The 19,210-nt window shown below is 38.5% G+C and overlaps 1 protein-coding gene across 2 annotated transcripts in view; it reads right to left on the bottom strand.

Moving 5' to 3' along the window:
* lrrc40 (leucine rich repeat containing 40) overlaps positions 1–19,210 on the bottom strand; it is a 66,450-nt gene that overhangs the window by 28,217 nt on the left and 19,023 nt on the right. For both annotated transcript variants that reach the window (XM_080196573.1, XM_080196574.1), the window contains exons 5-8: positions 18,769–18,892; positions 18,287–18,429; positions 11,586–11,758; positions 6,114–6,204 (exon numbers count right to left, since the gene is read on the bottom strand). In XM_080196573.1, coding sequence (XP_080052699.1) covers positions 6,114–6,204; positions 11,586–11,758; positions 18,287–18,429; positions 18,769–18,892 — 531 coding nt within the window. The remainder of the gene's footprint in view (positions 1–6,113; positions 6,205–11,585; positions 11,759–18,286; positions 18,430–18,768; positions 18,893–19,210) is intronic.

Here is a 19,210-nt window from a genome sequence, read left to right as displayed (position 1 = left end):
TACCAGCAGGTGAGGGAGGGGAGTTCTGTGTCATCGAGTTGGGGGGTCTGTAGAGTTTTCTAGAGATCAGTGCACTCCAAACCCCGAACAGCCCGGCATGCAGGCTTCTTTAGATCCTGTACATCTCTTTCCTGGTGGGAATCACCCAGAGCTCAAAAAATTGTCTCAAGTGTGAGTGGATTGTGATCTGGATTGTGCTGGAATTGCGCTGTTTTTCCGCTGAGGTCAACACCTAGAATTTTTTTGAGAGAATTGCACTCACAGTGGCTGATATTTAAGATATTTCTGAATACACAAAACAGATACATTCCAACAAGAGAGGAAATTTGCAATGGGAGGACCCACCATCCGTAGTCAACTAAAAATAGTTAGAAATTGCATCAAACATAAAGAAAAAGTACATAATTGGGGAAAAATGACTTGTAGGTCAGAGGATTGGACAGGACACAAGAGCAGCAAAGAATGTCAAAAAGACTAATAATGCAAAAAAATTAGAGTAGAAGAGAAAGTTAGCTAGAAATATAAAGACAGATAAGAGTTTCTACAGATACTTTAAAAGAGAGTTAACAAAGTAAGCTTTGGTCCCATAGAAAGTAAATCTGTGGAATTAATACTGGAAAATAAGAAGATGGCAGATGAATTGAACAGACCTTCATTATAGATGATACAAGTTACCATTCCAGCTGTAAATCAAGAATTGGAAAGGAGGAACTCAAGAAAATTGCAATCATTTGTCAGTAGTACCTAGCAAATTGTTAGAACTGTGGGTTGACAAGTCCCCAGATCCTGATGGATTTAATTCTAGTGTCTTAAAAAAAGCTACTGAGATAGTGAATGCTTTGGTTTTAATTTTCCAAAATTTACTAAGTTTGGGGAAGGTCCCATTAGATTAGAAAGTATTTAATATAACTCCTTTATTCAGAAAGGGAGGGAGACAGAAAGCAGGAAACATCTGTCATACGGAAAATTTAAGGAGCTGTTAAAGATGTTATAGCAGGACACTTAGATAAATTCAGGGTAATCAGGCAGAGTCAGCATGATTTTGTGAAAGGGAAATCTTTTTAACTAATTCATTGGAGTTCCTTGAATAAATGACATGTGTTGTGGATAAAGGAGAACCAGTAGATGTACTATCCTTAGATTTTCAAAAAGTATCTGATAAGGTTAAAGGTTATCATGGAAAATAGAAGCCCATGGTGTAGGTCTAAAGGATTAGCATAGACAAAAGATTGGCTAGCTAACAGGCAATACAGGTTAGACATAAATGGATCATTTTCTGGTTGGTAAAATGTAAAGAGTGGTACGCCACTAGGATTAGTGCTGAGGCCTCAAATCTTTACAATTTACATCAATGACTTGGATGAAGGGACCAGAGGTACAATTACTAAATTTGCTGATGACACAAACTTAGGTAGGGAAGCAAATCGTAATAAAACATAAGGAGGCTACGAAAGGATATAGATATGTTTGGAGAGTGGGCAAGTATTTGCCAAATGACATATAATGTGGGAAAATATGAAACTGTTCATTTTGGCAAGAAGGATGTAAATAAAACAAATCATCTAAATGGCAAGCAATTGAGTTGCAGAGGGATCAGGGTGTCCTAGTACATGAATTGCAAACATTTAGTATGCAGTGTTAGCAAGTAGAGCAAATAAACTGCTATTGTTTATTGTGAGGGGAATTAAATCTATGAGTAGGGAGGTTATGCTTCAGTTACATAGGGCATTGGTGAGACCACATCTAGTGTAATGTGTACAATATTGATTTCATACTAAGATTCTGACGGGAGTCTACAGAGTGAATGTGGAAAGGATGCTTCCTCTTGTGCAAAAATTTAGAACTAGAATAAAAAGCCTGTGAACATGCTTCAAACAGATGACCAGTTATTCTTCTAAACTGCAGCAGATACAAGCTGAACTTGTCCTGTTTCTTTTCATAAGATAACCAGTTCTGGGGGAGATGGGTCCTGTACAAACTGGATGGGTTACACCTTGATGATGTCCTTGTGGTAGTGGTGGTGGAGATACTGGCTAGAATGGTTGGGGACGGTTTAAACTAATGTGGTTGGAGGGTGGGAACCTTTGCAAGGATTCAGAGTAGGGAGAATTAAGAACAAGAAAATACAGTACGGAGAATGAGGAAAGTGACAGGCAGAGAAACCAAGGGCTAGAGTCAGATAAGGACTGAGTAAAAAAAATAGTAGGAAGGGAAAAGGAAATGTTAAGAGTGTTCACCTTAAGGTTTTGTACCTGAATGCTCAGAGCAGTCAAAACAAAATGGATGAATTAGTTGCACAGACAGATGTAAAAGGGAACGAAACAGTTGGCATTAAGGGGACGTGGCTCCAAGCTGACCAAAGATGGGAACTAAATATTGATGACTATTGTGTTTAGGAAGGAAGGACAGGAAGGAAAAGATAGTGGAGTTGATGTTGATACAATATTGAGGAAGGATAACAGCATAGATGATATGGAATCTGTATGACTCGAGTTAAGAAACAAGGGGTAAAAAAACATTGGTGAGGTAATGTTGGGAAAAGCATTAGACAGGGAATCAGAAATGCATGAGTTAAAGGAACATTTGTGATTATGGGTTACTTTCAGCTGCGTATAGATTAGCAGTGTCAAATTAGTCACAGCATGACAGAAAAGGAATTTCTGGAGTGCATTTGGGGTGGTTTTCTGGAGCATACATTGAGGAACCAAAAAGGGAACAGGCCACCAAGGACTGGGTGTTGTGCAGTGAGAAAGAATTAGTTGGCAATCTAGTTGAGAGAACACCCTTGGGGACAAGTGACCATAATATGGTAGAATTCTTTGTCCAGGGGATGTAGTTGATTCTAAGACCAGAGTCCTGAATCTCAATGGTATGAGGCATGCATTGGCCATGTTGGACTGGGAAACATTATTGAAACAAAAGACAGTCGACAGGCAATGGCAGGCATTTAAACTAGGTGAACTCCAGAAGTTGTTTATTCCTGTTTGGTGTAAAAGTGGTAAGAATTGTGGCCAAACCATGCCTTACAAGGGAAATGACAGATGGTATCAGATTCAAGGAAGTAACATACAAATCGGCAAGCAAAAGCAACAGGCCTGAGGATTGGGAGCGGCTTAAAATTCAACAAAGGAGCACCAAGGCATTGACTAAGAGAAAACTAGAGTATGAAAGCCAGCCAGCAGGGAACATAAAAACTGACTATCAGTTTCTATAAGTATGCAAAGAGAAAGAGAAAAAGATGGACAAAAATAAATGTAGACCCCTTACAGTCAGCAACAGGAGAACTCATAACAGGGGATAAAGAAATGGCAGAGAAATTAAATTCATACTTTGTTTCACTCTTCACAAAGGAAGACATAAATACTGTACCAGAAGTAATGAGAAAAGCAAGTTTTAGTGAGGATCTGAAGGAAACCAGCATTAGTAGAGAAATGGTTTTGGGAAAATTGATGGGACTGAAGGTGAATAAATCTCCAGGTCCTGATAATCTTCATCCCAGAGTACTTAAGGAAGTGACCATGGAAATAGTAGGTCCATTGGTGATTATTTTCCAAAATTCTTTGGACTCGGGACTGGTTCCTACAGATTGGAAGGTAGCTAATGTAAGCCCACTATTCAAAAAGGGAGGTGGAGAGAAAACAGGGAACTATAGACCAGTGAGCCTGCCGTCGGTAGTGGGGAAGTTGCTAGAGTCCATTATCAAGGATTTCATAACTCAACATTTGGAAGGCAGTGATACAATCAGACAAAATCAGCATGAATTTACAAAAAAGGAAATCATGCCTGATGGAACTACTGGAATTCTTTGAGGATGTAATTAGTAGAATTGACTGAGGAGAACTAATGGACATGGTTTATTTAGACTTTCAGAAGGCTTTCGACAAGGTCTCACATAACAGACTACCATGTCAAGTTAAAGCACGTAGGACTGCCGGTAATGTTTTGAGATGGATAGAGAGCTGGTTAGCAGATAGGAAGCAAAGAGTTGGCATTAATGGGTCTTTTTCTGATTGGCAATTAGTGACTAATGGGGTTCCACAGGGATCTGTGCCATGACTCAACTGTTCATTTTATGTATTAATGATTTGGAGGAGGAATCTAAATATGACACACATGCAGATAATACAAAGTTGGGAGTGTGAGCTGTGAGGAAGATGCAGAGATGCTTCAGCATGATTTGGACAGGCTTGTGTATGGACATATGCATGGCAGAAGCAGCATAATGTGTGAGGGTATCCACTTTAGTAGCAATAATAGGCAGATAGATTATTGAATAGGTGTAAATTGACAGAGGTGAATATTCAGCAAGACCTTGGTGTCCTCATGCATCAGTTGCTGAAAGTGCATAGGTACAGTAGGCAGTAAAGAAAGCAAATAGTATGTTGGCCTCCATAGCAAGAGGATTTGAGTATAGGGATAGGGATGCTTTATTGCGATGGTATAGGACGTTGGGGAGACCACACCTACAGTATTGTATGCAGTTCTTGTGTTTATCTGAGGAAGGATGTCCTTGTATAGAGAGAGTACAGCAAAGGTTTACCAGGCTGATTCCTGGGATGGCAAGTCTGTCATGAGGAGAAACTAAGTTACTTAGGCTCATATTCAGTGGAGTTTAGAAGAGTGAGAGGGGATCTCATAGAAACGTAAATTCTGACAGGATTCAGAAAGAACGTTCCCAATGATGGGGAAGTCCAGAACTAGGGGTCATAGTTTGAGGATAAGGGATAAGCCTTTCAGAACTAAGGTGAGGAGAAATTTCTATACCCAGAGGGTGGTGAATGTGTGGAATTTATTACCACAGAAAATTGCTGAGGCTAAAACATTGTCTGATTTCATTGCTCTTGGGGCTAAAGGGATCGAGGGGAGACCAGGATATTGAATTTGATGATCAGCTTTGAACAAAATGAATGGTGGAGCAGGCTCAAAGGGCCGAAAGGCGTCCCCCTGCTTCTCATTTCTGTAACACCTTATTCCAGGTATTAGTCTAATAAACCTTCTCATAACTGCTTCCACCACACTTATATCCTTTACTGTTTAAAAATAAGGCTTTGCCCATTTAAGACAGAGGAGGAGAAAGTCTGATTTCTCAGTGGGTCACAAGTCTTTGGAACTTAGAGGTTTTGATGAATCATTATAAAATACTAGAACAGCCTCAACTGGAGGGGTGTCCCCAATTCCGACCACTAACAACTTAAAGCCTTAGGGAGAATGCAGAATTTATGAGAATGATTCAGAGATGACGGACTCTGGTTATGTGGATAGATTAGTAAATGTTAAGTTGTTCTCCTTAAAGATTAGGTTGAGAAGAGATTTGGTAAAGATATTCAAAATCATGAAGGGTTTAGGCAGAGTATGTACAGATTAATCTCTTGCCAGTGGGAACCAGAGGACATCGATATACAGTGCGTTACATAAGAACCAATGGTGACATGAGGAAAAGCCTTTTTACACAGTGAGTGGCTAGGATCTAGAATGCACCACTTGAACCTGTAGCTGAAGACAGTTAATCATGGTTTTCATCTGAATATGATGTGGAGATGCCAGCATTGGACTGGGATGGGCACAGTAAGAAATCTCACAACACCAGGTTAAAGTCCAACAGGTTTATTTGATACATCAGTGACTCAGCTGATGAAGAAGCAGCACTCCAGAAGCTTATACCAAATAAAGCTGTTGGACTTTAACCTGGTGTTGAGAGACTTCTTACTGTTCATCTGGATAAACAGACAAAGATAAAATTTATCAGAGCTATAGGGAAATCAAGGATGTGGTATTAGTTCAGAGCCAGCAGAGACACAGAGGGCTAAAAGGCCTCCTTCTGTGCTGGAGGCATTCTATGATTCTATGAAATATTATTTTATTGGTTCCTCTGTGCCATTTATCGGAGGATCCTGGTTCTCAGACCTATATAATGTTAGATCACAATCAACACCTAAGAGGTGCTGAAGTGTCTTCTGGGAATGATTGCCATAAAGAGATGTAAAGCTGGAGAGTCAGAGTTAAGGAATTAAGCATGTTATTGGAAAAAACAATTCAGAATTAATTTAAACCCTATAAAATCTATTAAAATCTCTTATTGAAAACTGTACATTGTAGGAAATTGAATGACTTACATTAATAATATCCCTGCGAATGGCACGCAGTGGATTACCTTCCAGCAACAGAGATTTCAACTTTGGAAGATTACCTAGAACATAAGGCAAGCTGCAAAGGAGTCACAACAAGGATTTAGTAAAGGACAAGAGGTATTCTGTAAACTCACATACTAAAAAATAATTCTTCATTTTTTAGCATAAATGTAAAGTAGTAGATCACATTTGCTTGATCTAAAACTAACATTAGTCCGTGGAACTATCAAGTACAGCAAGGATTAAAAAAAATGTATAAAACAAAGGAAGTGATAAAGGAGAAGTAGGTTGCATTATCAATATAGTGACTAAATCTGTTATTAAAAGGAAAGGACATAATAGAAATGTTAAATGAATATTCTGCTTCATTCTTCAAAGTGGAGGAGAATAAATACTGGAAGTACACAGAAGACATTATGAACAAATAAACCGTAATGGATAAAGTAATTGGGGTGTAACTGGGCAAATATTTGGAAGCAAGCAGATTTTCCCACTGGATATTAAAGTAAATATACAAAAAATAATGTAAAATTCAACAGATTTGGGAATTAGACGAGACTGAAAGTTATATTATGACAAAAAGAAAAAAATTGATCCGAGTTTAATATTTGCTGTCAATATATCAGCATGTATATACTATGACAATTACATCGTTAAGCTAATTGCCTTACTAAAGACAGGTAATCGTTATTGGCTCAACCTTCAAAACAGTATAAAGTTTTAAAGTTTATTTATTAGTGTCACAAGTAGGCTTACATTAACACCGCAATGGAGTTACTGTGAAAATCCTCTAGTCACCACACTCCAGCATCTGTTCAGGTACACGGAGAGAGAATTTAACACGTCCAACGCAGCTAACCAGCATGTCTTTCAGACTGTGGGAGGAAACCTGAGTACCCGAGGAAATCCATGCAGATCCAGCGAAAACTTACAGACTTTGCAAAGACAGTAACCTAAGAAGGAACTGAACCCTGGCACTGTGAGGTAATGGTGCTAACCATTATGCCACCGCATCACCCTAAATGAACACAGCTAGAACAGTTGCTGAGGGGTAATTATATGGAGTTTGTATCTCTGCTGAATTGAATGCAGAAAGAACTTGCTGAAGGCAAGACAAACTGTTGTATTATTCCTCCATCATAAATTGACATACATTAACATGGATGAACAAGAGATATTTTGTAAACTTACAAATAAAAATAGTTCTTCAGGTAGATCACATTTGCTTGATCTAAAACTTTGTGATTGGTTGCTGCAAACAGAAATTTGTCTTCACCCTCAGAAGGAAAAGTATATTGCTTCAACAGGATGGCAGAGGAAAGATGTAAAATCTCAAGCTTTGATTATCCATCAAATTTCAGTGAGACATTACCATATTAACAATGGTAAAACAAGGCGGAAACGTGGACATAGGTTACAGCTTTGCCCTAGAAGCAGCAAGGTATGGCTTTGGCTTTATCTTTACTGGGAAAAAAACAGGATAGTAATGAAGTGTTTTCAGAAATGGAAATGATTTGTATAATGAACAGAGGCTGGACCTTCTGTTAAAGTTTGCAGATGATACAAAGATATGTAACAGGGGCAAAAGCAAATTACTGTGGATGCTGCAATCTGAAGCCAAAAGAGAAAACACTGGAAAACCTCAGCAGGTCTGGCAGCAACTCTAAGGAGGGAAAAGAGCTAACATTGAGTCCAGATGAGCCTGGGTCAGGAAAAAGGCAGGAGAATGGGGTTGAGAAAAATAACAGCTGTGATTGAATGGCCGAGTGGCCTAATTTTGCTCCTAGGTCTTATGGTGGGAGATCAATTTCACAGCAGACACTCTCCTAGACTAAGCAGTGGCTGTCCTAAAATTTCTTTTTAGAAAGACAGTCGTTTCCAGCTACTTTCCTTTTGAATGCAGGAAAGCCTGTGGTAAAACAATGGATGGAGGATTTGATGATGGCTGGGTTTCAAGATCAACAAAATCTTAAATGCAGATCCCAATACAATAGCAGGGATGAGAATTACCATATGATCTGCTGAGCGGGAGGTGGTCTGCCATTAACCAACAACAGATCTTCTGGTCAAATCTGTTGTCAAAAGGGTTCCCTGTTGAATGCAGCCCGTGCTTCTTGGATATCCGCAGCAGGATGCACTGTCAGCAGGACTGGCAGATCCCACCAGTAAGAATAGCCAGAAAGTTCCCTCCAGGATACTGACGGACATTCTGAAGATGGTCATACTTTTAGCAGCATTGATATCCAGACCATTGGTGTTTAAATCCAAAAAAAATGCACAAGGAATGGTTAATCAATGTTTTGGTGTGATTCCAAGAATCATAATGCAATACATTGTCTACAGTCAAGTTTTTGAAATAAGGCACGAGACAGATAATTCCATAACTGAAAATAATGACAGGGTCTGCCATAAAAGAATTGTTTTGGTCACAGAATTTGAATCCAGTGATCAGCATTTTGATGGCTGATTCATTCAGCTGTGCAGCTTTAGATAGTGTCTGTGGGGTGGACTGGCTTAACTACTACATGGAGTCTTTTGATGAGGCAGATTGGCAGAAAGCCAAGGAGTATGAAAGCTCTACATGCTTCAAGTTTGGAGATGACAACACATCAACATCTTCCAAAAGGGTTGTCCTTCCTTGCAGGAGTTGGGATCAGCCTTTTCATCAGTAGAGGTGTGGTTTTCAGTTACATACCTCTCTTGTAACGAGGGTTTTCGACGAAGAAAGCCCACTTGACACAAGACAAGACATGAAAAATGATAGTGATTGTGTTCAGGAAGACAGTGGATCTACATTTTACTAAATCAGGCCACTATTGCTGCCACTAAGGAAGCCAAGCCGTGTTAACTTCTGAAAAGCAGAATCTGGTAGACAAAAAGATCAGTTGGAAGTTGCATTGACAGTTTGCACAACCTGGATCACAAATCTGAAGGCTTGACTGTGACATGCTGGAACACTGGATAAATAATACAATGACTTTATTGAGCGAATAACTGCTCCGTGTGAAATCTGTATAATACCGGAAAACACTATTACATCCTGTTGCCACCACCATTAGCCATATAATGACGCACTGGCAATGAACTTAAATGTATGGGACAAAAATAGTGGGGTTTTTTTGCTACATTGTATCAGTATGTCGACCTGATTTGGCATTACCACTATAATATATTGCAAGGCCAAATGAACCATTACCAATAAGGTCACAGAAAAATAGGCGGGAACAGGATTAGGTAGACCTGCAAAATTCCTGACTGACAACAGCAGAGAATTTTTAAATGAGGAATTGCGAGCCATAGATAAAAACATTGTAACTATGTACATGATGGCTAAGAGCCCATTCAGTAACAGTCTGGGTGAAAGAAACCATTAAGTGACAGATGCCACATTACATAAAATATTGGCTGATCAGATTGTAAATTTGCAAATGGTGCTGGGCTGGCATGGGAAGTACACGCAATAACTCAAATGGTTAGATGGTACAATCCCTGGTGAAAGGCAGGATTCCAAAGTTACCATTGGTCCTATTAGATGCTCCTCCTGCTCTAGAAAGGGGTAACATTTGTGCTACATTTTCTGCTCATCTGAATATCCTGCATATAAGCAGAAAAGAGGTTTTTATTAAAGCTGGGGTTCTGAGAAAATGTCAACGAGCTTTAAGGCAGCACATAGGCCATAAGGAATACAGTTTAGAGGGAGACATTGTATACTACAAAAGAGAAAGCTGCCAAATACATGTAATACTAACATCTGCCTTGTTGAATTCATCAGCATGTAGAGACGCTGGCATTGGACTGGGGTAAACACAGTAAACTGGTTGGACTTAAACCTGGTGTTGAGAGGCTTCTTACTGAATTCATCAGTGCCAGAGCACCTGGGTGAATCAACAAAACATCGAAAACTCTAAAAGAACGTGACAGTCGGCAAGGTAGCAGGCAGACTTTCCGTTAAAGCTCTACACAGGCACCATTTAAAATGGAGGTATGTGAATCAAAAGTAGTAGTTTAGTATGAACAGCAAATTGATTAAGTGGCAAGCAGAGCCCAAATTAAAGAAACAATTTTAGACTAACAAGCAGAGCATGATGAAACATTGCTAGATCAGGAACCAATGTGGGTCAGGAAGCAGAGTGTTGAAGATGAATGGAAACTGGTGTGAGTTGGGCTATCAGCAGTAGACTTTTGAATGAGGTTAGGTTTATGAAGATATGAACGGAAGTACAGCCAGGAGAGACACTTATAATACATTAAGCTGGGGTATCCATCACAGGTTGCATTTCAAAATGCATGTCCTTGACATTTGGCCATTAGATTTGGCTAATGTGCCTGGTATGCCATCAGGTGACACACTGACATGGTTTCTTTTTAAGTGTATTTGAATAGAATGTGCAATAAAAAATATCAGATACAGAAGTCATTAAAAACTAGCTCAATTTCAAAAAGTGATCAAAAGTACCAACAGAAAATTAGATTTCACAGGTCCCTGGTTAGACTTCAATTAAAATATCAAACATCCAAACTCTACATGAATACTTTAATAACGAGACTTTACAGCAATTCGCCAAGGTGATGTCATCTGAAGTGATGAGTAAAGAGGTATATCAAAATTATATACCTTGTAGATAAGGAAGTTAAAAGGTGATTTGATATATAATACTAATGGGAGATTTCAGAACTTGGATCATAACCTTAGAATTCAAGATAAGTTGATTAAAAGTGAGCAAAGGAAGAATTTCTTCACACAAGTACGAGAGAGAATAGGAATACATTGCTTTAGGAAGCAACAGTAGCAAAAGCACTGTACATGTTTAAAGGGAGATTTATACTCACCTAGAAAGAAAGGTCAGTAAGTTGGTATTTCAAGGTTGTAATGATTACATAAATTTCAAAGAGGTTTAAAAGGTCGAATGATTTACTCTTGGTCTTGTATAGAAATTTTCTATTCTCATGCTAGTTTTTATTATATCTTCTGAATGAGGTTCTAAATGTTGTGACAATTCATGACACATTAGGGTCAGTCTGCTGTCGTGACCTATAAGCTGAATTGATATGACACGACCAAATTCATTTGGGGCCATATAACTATTACAGAGACTAGGCTACTTTCAAAACCCAAATGTCAAAGCTGACAACAGACAGCACTAATCAGTTGCAGCCAATCTGTTCTCCTTTAGCAATAGCAATCGAATGTTAGCCTAGTGTAGTTTCCCCTCAGATTTTCTCTTTTGGGGAAGAATGGCTAATTACACTCAGATACAGTGTGTTGAATAGTATAAATTAATACCCTGCCACTTTATGGCATGGCATGATGCATCAAGTAGCACATTGCTTCTTAAACAACATACCTGTTTCTAAATCAGAAGCTTCTACCTTAATTGGAATTGATGTAAACAAAAACAAAATTTATGTTTAAGAACGGGCACCTTATTAACAAAGTACTAGTATTTCTACATGTACCTGCTAATGTCATTATTTGTGAGGTCAAGACGTTCTAGGTGTTGAAGCAGAATAATTTCATCTGGCAGTGATTTCAACTTGTTGTCGCGGAGCTCCAGTACAATGATGGCACTTAAACTTTTCAGGTGCTCTGCGCCCAAATACTCAATCTGATTATTTCCAACATGTAGTTCCTAAAGTGTAGAAGTACAATTGTTATAAAATAAATATCTCAAATATAAAACTACAAAAAAAACCAGACGTATGCAAGATATTTCTACTCAGTTAAATCATTATGTTTCAACGACCATATTGATTTGCATGTCTTTTTTTACAACTGGGCATGGGTACCATCTTTCACACAAGTGGCAGCATTTCAAGATTTCTGCACACAACATTCAATTTTTCAGATCACATTCTTCTAATATAATTTACAATAAAGATATTTAAAAATAGAACAATTATTGCCCCTCTCTCAAGACTGTTGTAAAAAACAATGTTAGGGTTTCTTCATAAAATGTAATTGTTGAAACTAACCAACTACATTTATAAAATTTCATAATAATTGTGACAGTGGAGCTTGGGAAGAAAACATGATATTTCCCATCAAAGTAATACCATTTACAAGAGCTAATAAATACGTAAATGAACATTTTCACAATACTGGTATACAATATTGTGACAAAGAAGTTCAATATTCAAATTAATTAAGCAAACAGGGAAGAGCTTTGTTTAATTCTTCACCGACTTCATAATAATAGAAAACATCAAAAAAAAATTTCAATGGCAAGTTTACAAAATCTGCTTGTAACACCGTGTTATGCAATATTCACCACATGGTATCCTCCAGTCACCTTAGAAGCATACCAATAATCAATTTTTCTATAACCCTCCATGCTGCTAGCCCTTTGGAACCACGTTAATTGTATAATCAAATTTCCCTTCATATAATCTTATCACGTTAAATGAATGTCCAAAATAGAGCACTGTGACACATTATCTATTTTCTGATCATTAGTTGGGAATCAGTTTCAAGCAGTTTTCTTCATCTCAGATTTTATAAAGATCAGCATCACCCTCTTTTAAAATACCTCCAAATTCAGGTATCAACTTGTATGTGTAACATTCATCACAGAAATGTTTATGAAATTAGGACATTATGAAATTAACAACATTTGTATCACATTGCTTCGCAATCATCTGAATGGAAATGCTATTAACAGAATGGCCATACTTCAAAGGGAAATACTACTTCAAAAGGGAAATAAAGAGGAACAGTGGGGAATTCACTTTCATTCTAGCCAATCCTGATAACAGTTGTTACATGCGAGGACACCAGCCACAATGACTGTTAAAAGCAAATTACTGTAGATGCTGGAATCTGAAACTGAAAGAGAAAATGCTGGAAAATTTCAGCACGTCTAGCAGCATCTGTAAGGAGAAAAAAAGAGCTGGCATTTTGAGTCCAGATAACAAAGGGTCATCTGGACTCAAAATGTCAGCTCTTTTCTCACCTTATAGATGCTGCCAGACACAATGACTGTTAACATGGTTTGCTAGTTTTACATCGTGCCTTTGATATTTCTACATTTTTTTAAAACAGGGCTATTGGCTACACTTCACTTACATTGCTTTCCCATCAGACTGTTTGTTTCAACTTCCTTCTATTGAATTATCTTCACTGTTCATTTTTGATGAAAACAATAGTGTAATTGAATTATCACAAAAGTAACATTGCTTTGCTGTGCACAATGTTATTTCCATATTAAATGATAAAACAATTCTAATGGCCTTGATGCCAACCTTTATATCAAGTCAATTTTAAATTTTATCACTATAATCGCTCCAGTGTTATAAAGTTGCATGTATAACCACAATCACATTATTTAGGAATGTGGAAATGCATACAATCAAAGACAATTATGGTTCATTTGGTCAGTCCTAAAGTTAAACTATGATATTCTCTCGTATCTCTTGAATCACTTACTGGAAGCTACATTGCATTATTGGGGGTGAATACCACTGGTAAATTGGAGAAAGCAAAGTACAATCTATTCCACACATTTGCAACAGCAAATGACAAGTAACAAAATTTAACTGGTAGCTGGGCTTTTCTTTAGTTACTATGTGTGTGGAAGTACTGGTGGATATTGGTGATATAATTGACTGTTTTGTAAATAACACTTCAGCTTGAATTTTTTATCCTGCGGTTTCAATTATGTAAGCAAAAAGGCACTAAAGATGCAACAGGATAGAGAAAGGAAGATGGCAACATAGTAACGGAAGGTACTTAACACATAGTTACCTTGAAGATGGCAATTTATACCAAAAGAAACCATTAGTTCATCAGGGAAGTAAAAACTAATGTCATGTATCAAGTGTTAAATCTGAGTATTCCTGGAAACATGCCCAGCATGTGTCAAACATACAGTACTTGGAAGCGTTTCATTGAAATTGGGAAGTTTTTGGACTGGAGATGGCATTTAATCACATCCTTCAGTAAATTGGTACATTTTGCTTTCTAGTGTCTGAGGAGTCCAGAACAAAGGTACAGGGATATACAATTAAATGCAAGTTATTTAGGACAAAGTTCTTTTAAAAATGAACTACAAAAAGCTATGAAATCATTACCAGAGATAGAAAATAAAACAAAGACCATGTCAATATTAACAAACAAGTCTGGAAGTGGCTGAAAGATTAATCAAGAGGTTTGGGAATTGGATGGTCGTATGAGATTAGACCTGTTGCTTGTGGAAGAGAAACAGCAACACCTAATTAGTTGTGCTAAATTGTCTGAATCTGTTGTAATTTCTGTGTAATCCGATGCAAGTGACACTGAAAACATTTAACTTCTGCCTGTTAGAGTACCAGAAATTAAATCAGGAAAGAAATTTCGCTGCATCACAGTGCCAGGGACCCAGGTTCAATTCCCAGCTTGGGTCACTGTCAGTGTGGACTCTGCACATTCTCCCTGTGTCTGCGTGGGTTTCCTCCGGGTGCTTCAGTTTCCTCCCACAGTCTGAAAGACGTGCTGGTTGTTTTTCAAACTGGAGACCTGTAACCAGTGGTGTCTCTCAGGGATTGGTGCTGGTCTACTTTTATTTGTCATTTATATTAATAATTTGGATGAGAATATAGGAGGCATGGTTAGTAAGTTTGCAGAGGACACCAAGATTGGTGGCATGGTGGACAGTGAAGAAGGTTATCTCCAATTGCAACGGGATCTTGATCAATTGGGCCAGTGGGCTGACGAATGGGAGATGGAGTTTAATTTAGATAAATGCGAGGTGGTACATTTTGGTAGACTGAACCAGGACAGGGCTTACTCAGTTAATGGCAGGCACTGGGGAGAGTTACAGATGAAGAGACCTAGGGGTACATGTTCATAGATCCTTGAAAGTGGAGTCACAGGTGGACAGAGTGGTGAAGAAAGCATTCAGCATGTTTGGTTTCATTGATCAGAACATTGAATATAGGAGTTGGAACGTCTTGTTGAAGTTGTACAAGACATTGGTAAGGCCACACTTGGAATACTGTGTACAGTTCTGGTCACCCTATTATAGAAAGGATATTATTAAACTAGAAAGAGTGCAGAAGAGATTTACTAAGATGCTACTAGGATTTGATGGTTTGAGTTATAAGGAGAGGCTGGATAGACTAGGAGTTTTTTTCTCTGGAGCGCAGAAGGCTGAAGGGTGGTCTTATAGAGGTCTATAAGATAATGAGGGGCACAGATCAGCTAGATAGTCAATATCTTTTCCAAAGGTCGAGGAGTCTAAACCTAGAGGGCATAGGTTTAAGGTGAGAGGGGAGAGATACAAAAGGGTCCAGAGGGTCAATTTTTTCACACACAGGGTGGTGAATGTTTGGAACAAGCTGCCAGAGGCAGTAGCAGAGATGGGTACAATTTTGTCTTTTAAAAAACGTTTAGACAGTTACATGGGTACAGAGGGATATGGGTCAAATGCAGGCAATTGGGACTAGCTTAGGGGTTTAAAAAAAAAAGGGCAACATGGACAAGTTGGGCCAAAGGGCCTGTTTACATGCTGTAAACCTCTATGACTCTATCACCAGTAAAATATTACTGGTATTTTGAAGCATTTCAGAATTCCTCCAGTAACAGGATTGATTTTCAGGCTAGTCGACAAATATTTCCTGAGTCACATTAGTCCAGGTTACAAAGCAAATAAATCAGTAATAACATATCTTGATGGCCTTAGCAAAATACTCAGATATTTGTTCAACATATGGTTTAATCACAATCTTGATCAGGATCCGGCAATACATTTGTGTCTATGCAACTTACTTGTAGGATAAATACTATACATAATAGAATATCATTGAATACTTACTATATATAAATTGAACTGGGAAGTTAAATAGGACATATAAAGGCATTTAGCAAACTTTCAAGCCACATTTTCCCCAAACCCTTCAACAGAAAACTTGAACGACAGTTCTCAAGTGCACACTTCTACCACACACCTGGAAGGACAGAGCATGAGTGACAGCGAGAGAGATACAGAGAGATGATAGGGAGTTTCCAGACTCATTTAACCAAGTTTACAGCAAGGAGCCCTAAGCAAAACTGACATCAATGAGAATCAAGGTAAAACATTCCACTGGTTGGAGTAATACCTAGCACAAAGGAAGATGGTTGTGGCTGTTGGAGATCAATCATCTCTGCCTCACGACATTAGGTTCCAACCATCTTCAGCTACTTCATCAAAGATATTTCTTCCATTGTGAGGGGATGTTCATTGTTCACTGAACAATATGAGCACATATTGCTCAACACTACTTATGGCTCCTCAGGTACTGAATCGTGTGTCCATACTGATTGATGGTCTCCCATACAGGAGGCAGGCTAGCTATCCAATCAAGGATGCTGAGCAGATTCTATTGAGCTGGAAGGCCACTGAGGGATCTTCGAGCTTGAAAGTGGCCTGGTCAACTTCAGGCTTCTAATAAGGGGTAAGTTCCATTTGTACCACATAAGTATGAGACAATGGCCATCTCCAAGAGAGAATCTAACCATTTCCCCATTATATTCAATGGTTTTATCATTGCTGAATCCTCCACTATCAACATTTTGGTAGTTACCATTGACCGGAAGCTGAACTGGACTAGTCATATAAATATTTGGCTACTAGAACAGTTCAGAGGCTGGGAATTTTGCAGCAAGTAACTCACCAAAGCCTGTCCACAGTATACAAGGCAGGAGTCAGGAATATGATGGAATAATCAAGGACCCCACACACCCTGGATATATTTTCTTCCACCTTCTTCAGTCAGGAAAAAAAATACAAAAGTCTGAGATCATATACCAACTGACTCAAAAACAGCTTCTTCCTTGCTGCCAGACTTTCTCTACACCCTAGCTGTGACTGCAATACTATATTCTGCACCCTCCCCATTTCCTTCTCCCTTATGTACAATATGAATAGTATGTTTTGTCTGAATAGCATGCAAGAACAGTATTTTTTGCTGTATCCCAATACATTTGACAATAATAAATCAAATCAAAATACTCTCCACTTGCCTGGATGATTGCAGCTCCAACAACACACAAGAGCTCAACATCATCCAGGACAAAACAGCCCACTTGACTGGCACTTTTTTTTTTAAACCACTTTCAACATTCACTCCTTCCAGCACCAATGCACAATGGCAGTGATGTGTATGATTTCTAAGTTACACAGTGCAAGAGAAACTAGTTTTAAAGGATCTTTATTTGTATTGTTAAATAATAGAAACAAGTATAGATTTAAGTGGGTTTAATTCAGTGGTTCTGTATGAGAAGAGTAAAACTTAGTTAGATTCATGGTAGACAAAGATGTTTGCACGTGTGAGGGTTTGGACAATTCAAACTGTGGTTCTAATGTGCTTTGAGAGGTTACAATGTGAAAAGTAAATAAAAGCTTTAAGAAGGGAAATGTCATTGCTTAGTAACCAGGCACCTTCAAAACATAATGGCTTTTGGGATTGTGTCTTTAATTGAACACAGCAGTTCGTAACAGGCAGCTGGAGTGGGAATATCTCTCTCAGCACTGCAAGAGGAAAATCCATATAGTGGAGAATTTGGCTAAGAAAACCAGCTCCAAAAATTTAAAGAACAGCTAATTTAGGAAACTAGAGAAATAAAGACCTGCCACTTTCAAGCTGGAAGACCTCTCGTTAGCCTTCGAGCTTAACAGAACCTGCTCAGTATCCTTGCGTCCAAGAGGCTGTCAATCAGGCTGTAGGAGGTTGAAAGAGCCACCATTGTGGGATTGCGGGCCAAGCCAGTGATCGAGCTGGCCAGCAGTCAAGAGGCCGGCAACGTAGGGCTACTGCGCATGCGTCTATCGCAGCACTGACAGATCAGCACATACACAGTGGCTCGCTCAGTGCTACGCTGCCAGCCTCTCCAGTGGGAATACGTCCTGACCCCTGATTTTCAACTGGATTCATGCTAGTGCACTCAGCAGTGCAGAGTGAGGGAGATTCTTTTTTAAACTCCTGCTGAAAAAAAACAGCATGATTTACTCCAGTTTTTGCACAAATTCAACACTTGAAATTTTTTTGGGAGAATCACCCCAACATGTCCACAAGTGTATAGGTAACATTTTGATATACCTGCTCCAATTAGACAGAGAAATTATTTTAAAAAGAAACATATTAATATCGTTAGTATTATTATTATTAGTACTGTTAGTATTTTCGTGATGCTGTCAAAGTACCTTCAAAAATTTACAGGATGGAAACTCTGGTAGATGGCGGAGTCGATTATGCCTCAAGTAAAGTTGTTCTAATGATGCCATCTTTGCTAATTCTGGAGGGACACATTCCAGTTCATTGTGAGTTGCCTCCAACACTTTTAAACCTGCATAAAATGAATCAAATTATGAAACAAATTAATCTTAAACTTCAAGCAGAGTTCTAACACACTTTATTTCAACAAATTCAGTTCCCCCACGCTACTAGATATTGTGGTGAAGCTCCAGTGCACTCCAGCACCATGATAACGGTATCACATCCATTCAATATGAAATGTTTTGTGACAGTGAACTCTTATCTGGTCAATCTGGTCAAACGTTGCCAAGGGGAAGAACTGTCACACCTAGCTACCAACAAGAAAGAATTAGAATATTAGGGAACTTGAATATGAAAAATAAACACAGGAAGCCATTGTCCCGCTTTTTAGATTTTCAAACAATCTTACTTCTCATGTTGCTAATTTCAGAGGGTATGCTCTTCAGTTTGTTGTTAGCCAGATTGAATTGTAGTAGACTCGACAGCTCACCAAGGGTGTTTGGAACTGTTAAAAGCTGATTGTTGGACACATCCTGTAAAACACAGAGGACTGAATCAGTATGCTAACAAGTATTACACAGCCAATTTGTAACTAACATTTTCAGGATGGGTACAGTTTTAGTCCTTAAAAACAAACATGAATGAAAATCTAATTATTACCCGTTTCCTTCCTGACATTTCCAGAATTGTGTTCCTTTCTAGGCATATTCATTTTCCTTTAAAATTTATGGGTAGAAAGCATTAGTTAAACACAGAGTAGCCCTATAGTAGCCCAAATCAAGTGAAACTGCATGAAACTTAGATACGCCAACATTTTAAATTACAGTTGATGTTTCATTTCTGATTGGGGT

This window comes from Carcharhinus amblyrhynchos, chromosome 9 (genome assembly GCF_965287045.1).
Source record: "Carcharhinus amblyrhynchos chromosome 9, sCarAmb.v2.hapA, whole genome shotgun sequence".
Lineage (NCBI taxonomy): Eukaryota > Metazoa > Chordata > Chondrichthyes > Carcharhiniformes > Carcharhinidae > Carcharhinus > Carcharhinus amblyrhynchos.
The sequence above is the reverse complement of the archived record's forward strand: the minus strand, read 5'-3'. Positions and strand labels throughout refer to the sequence as shown.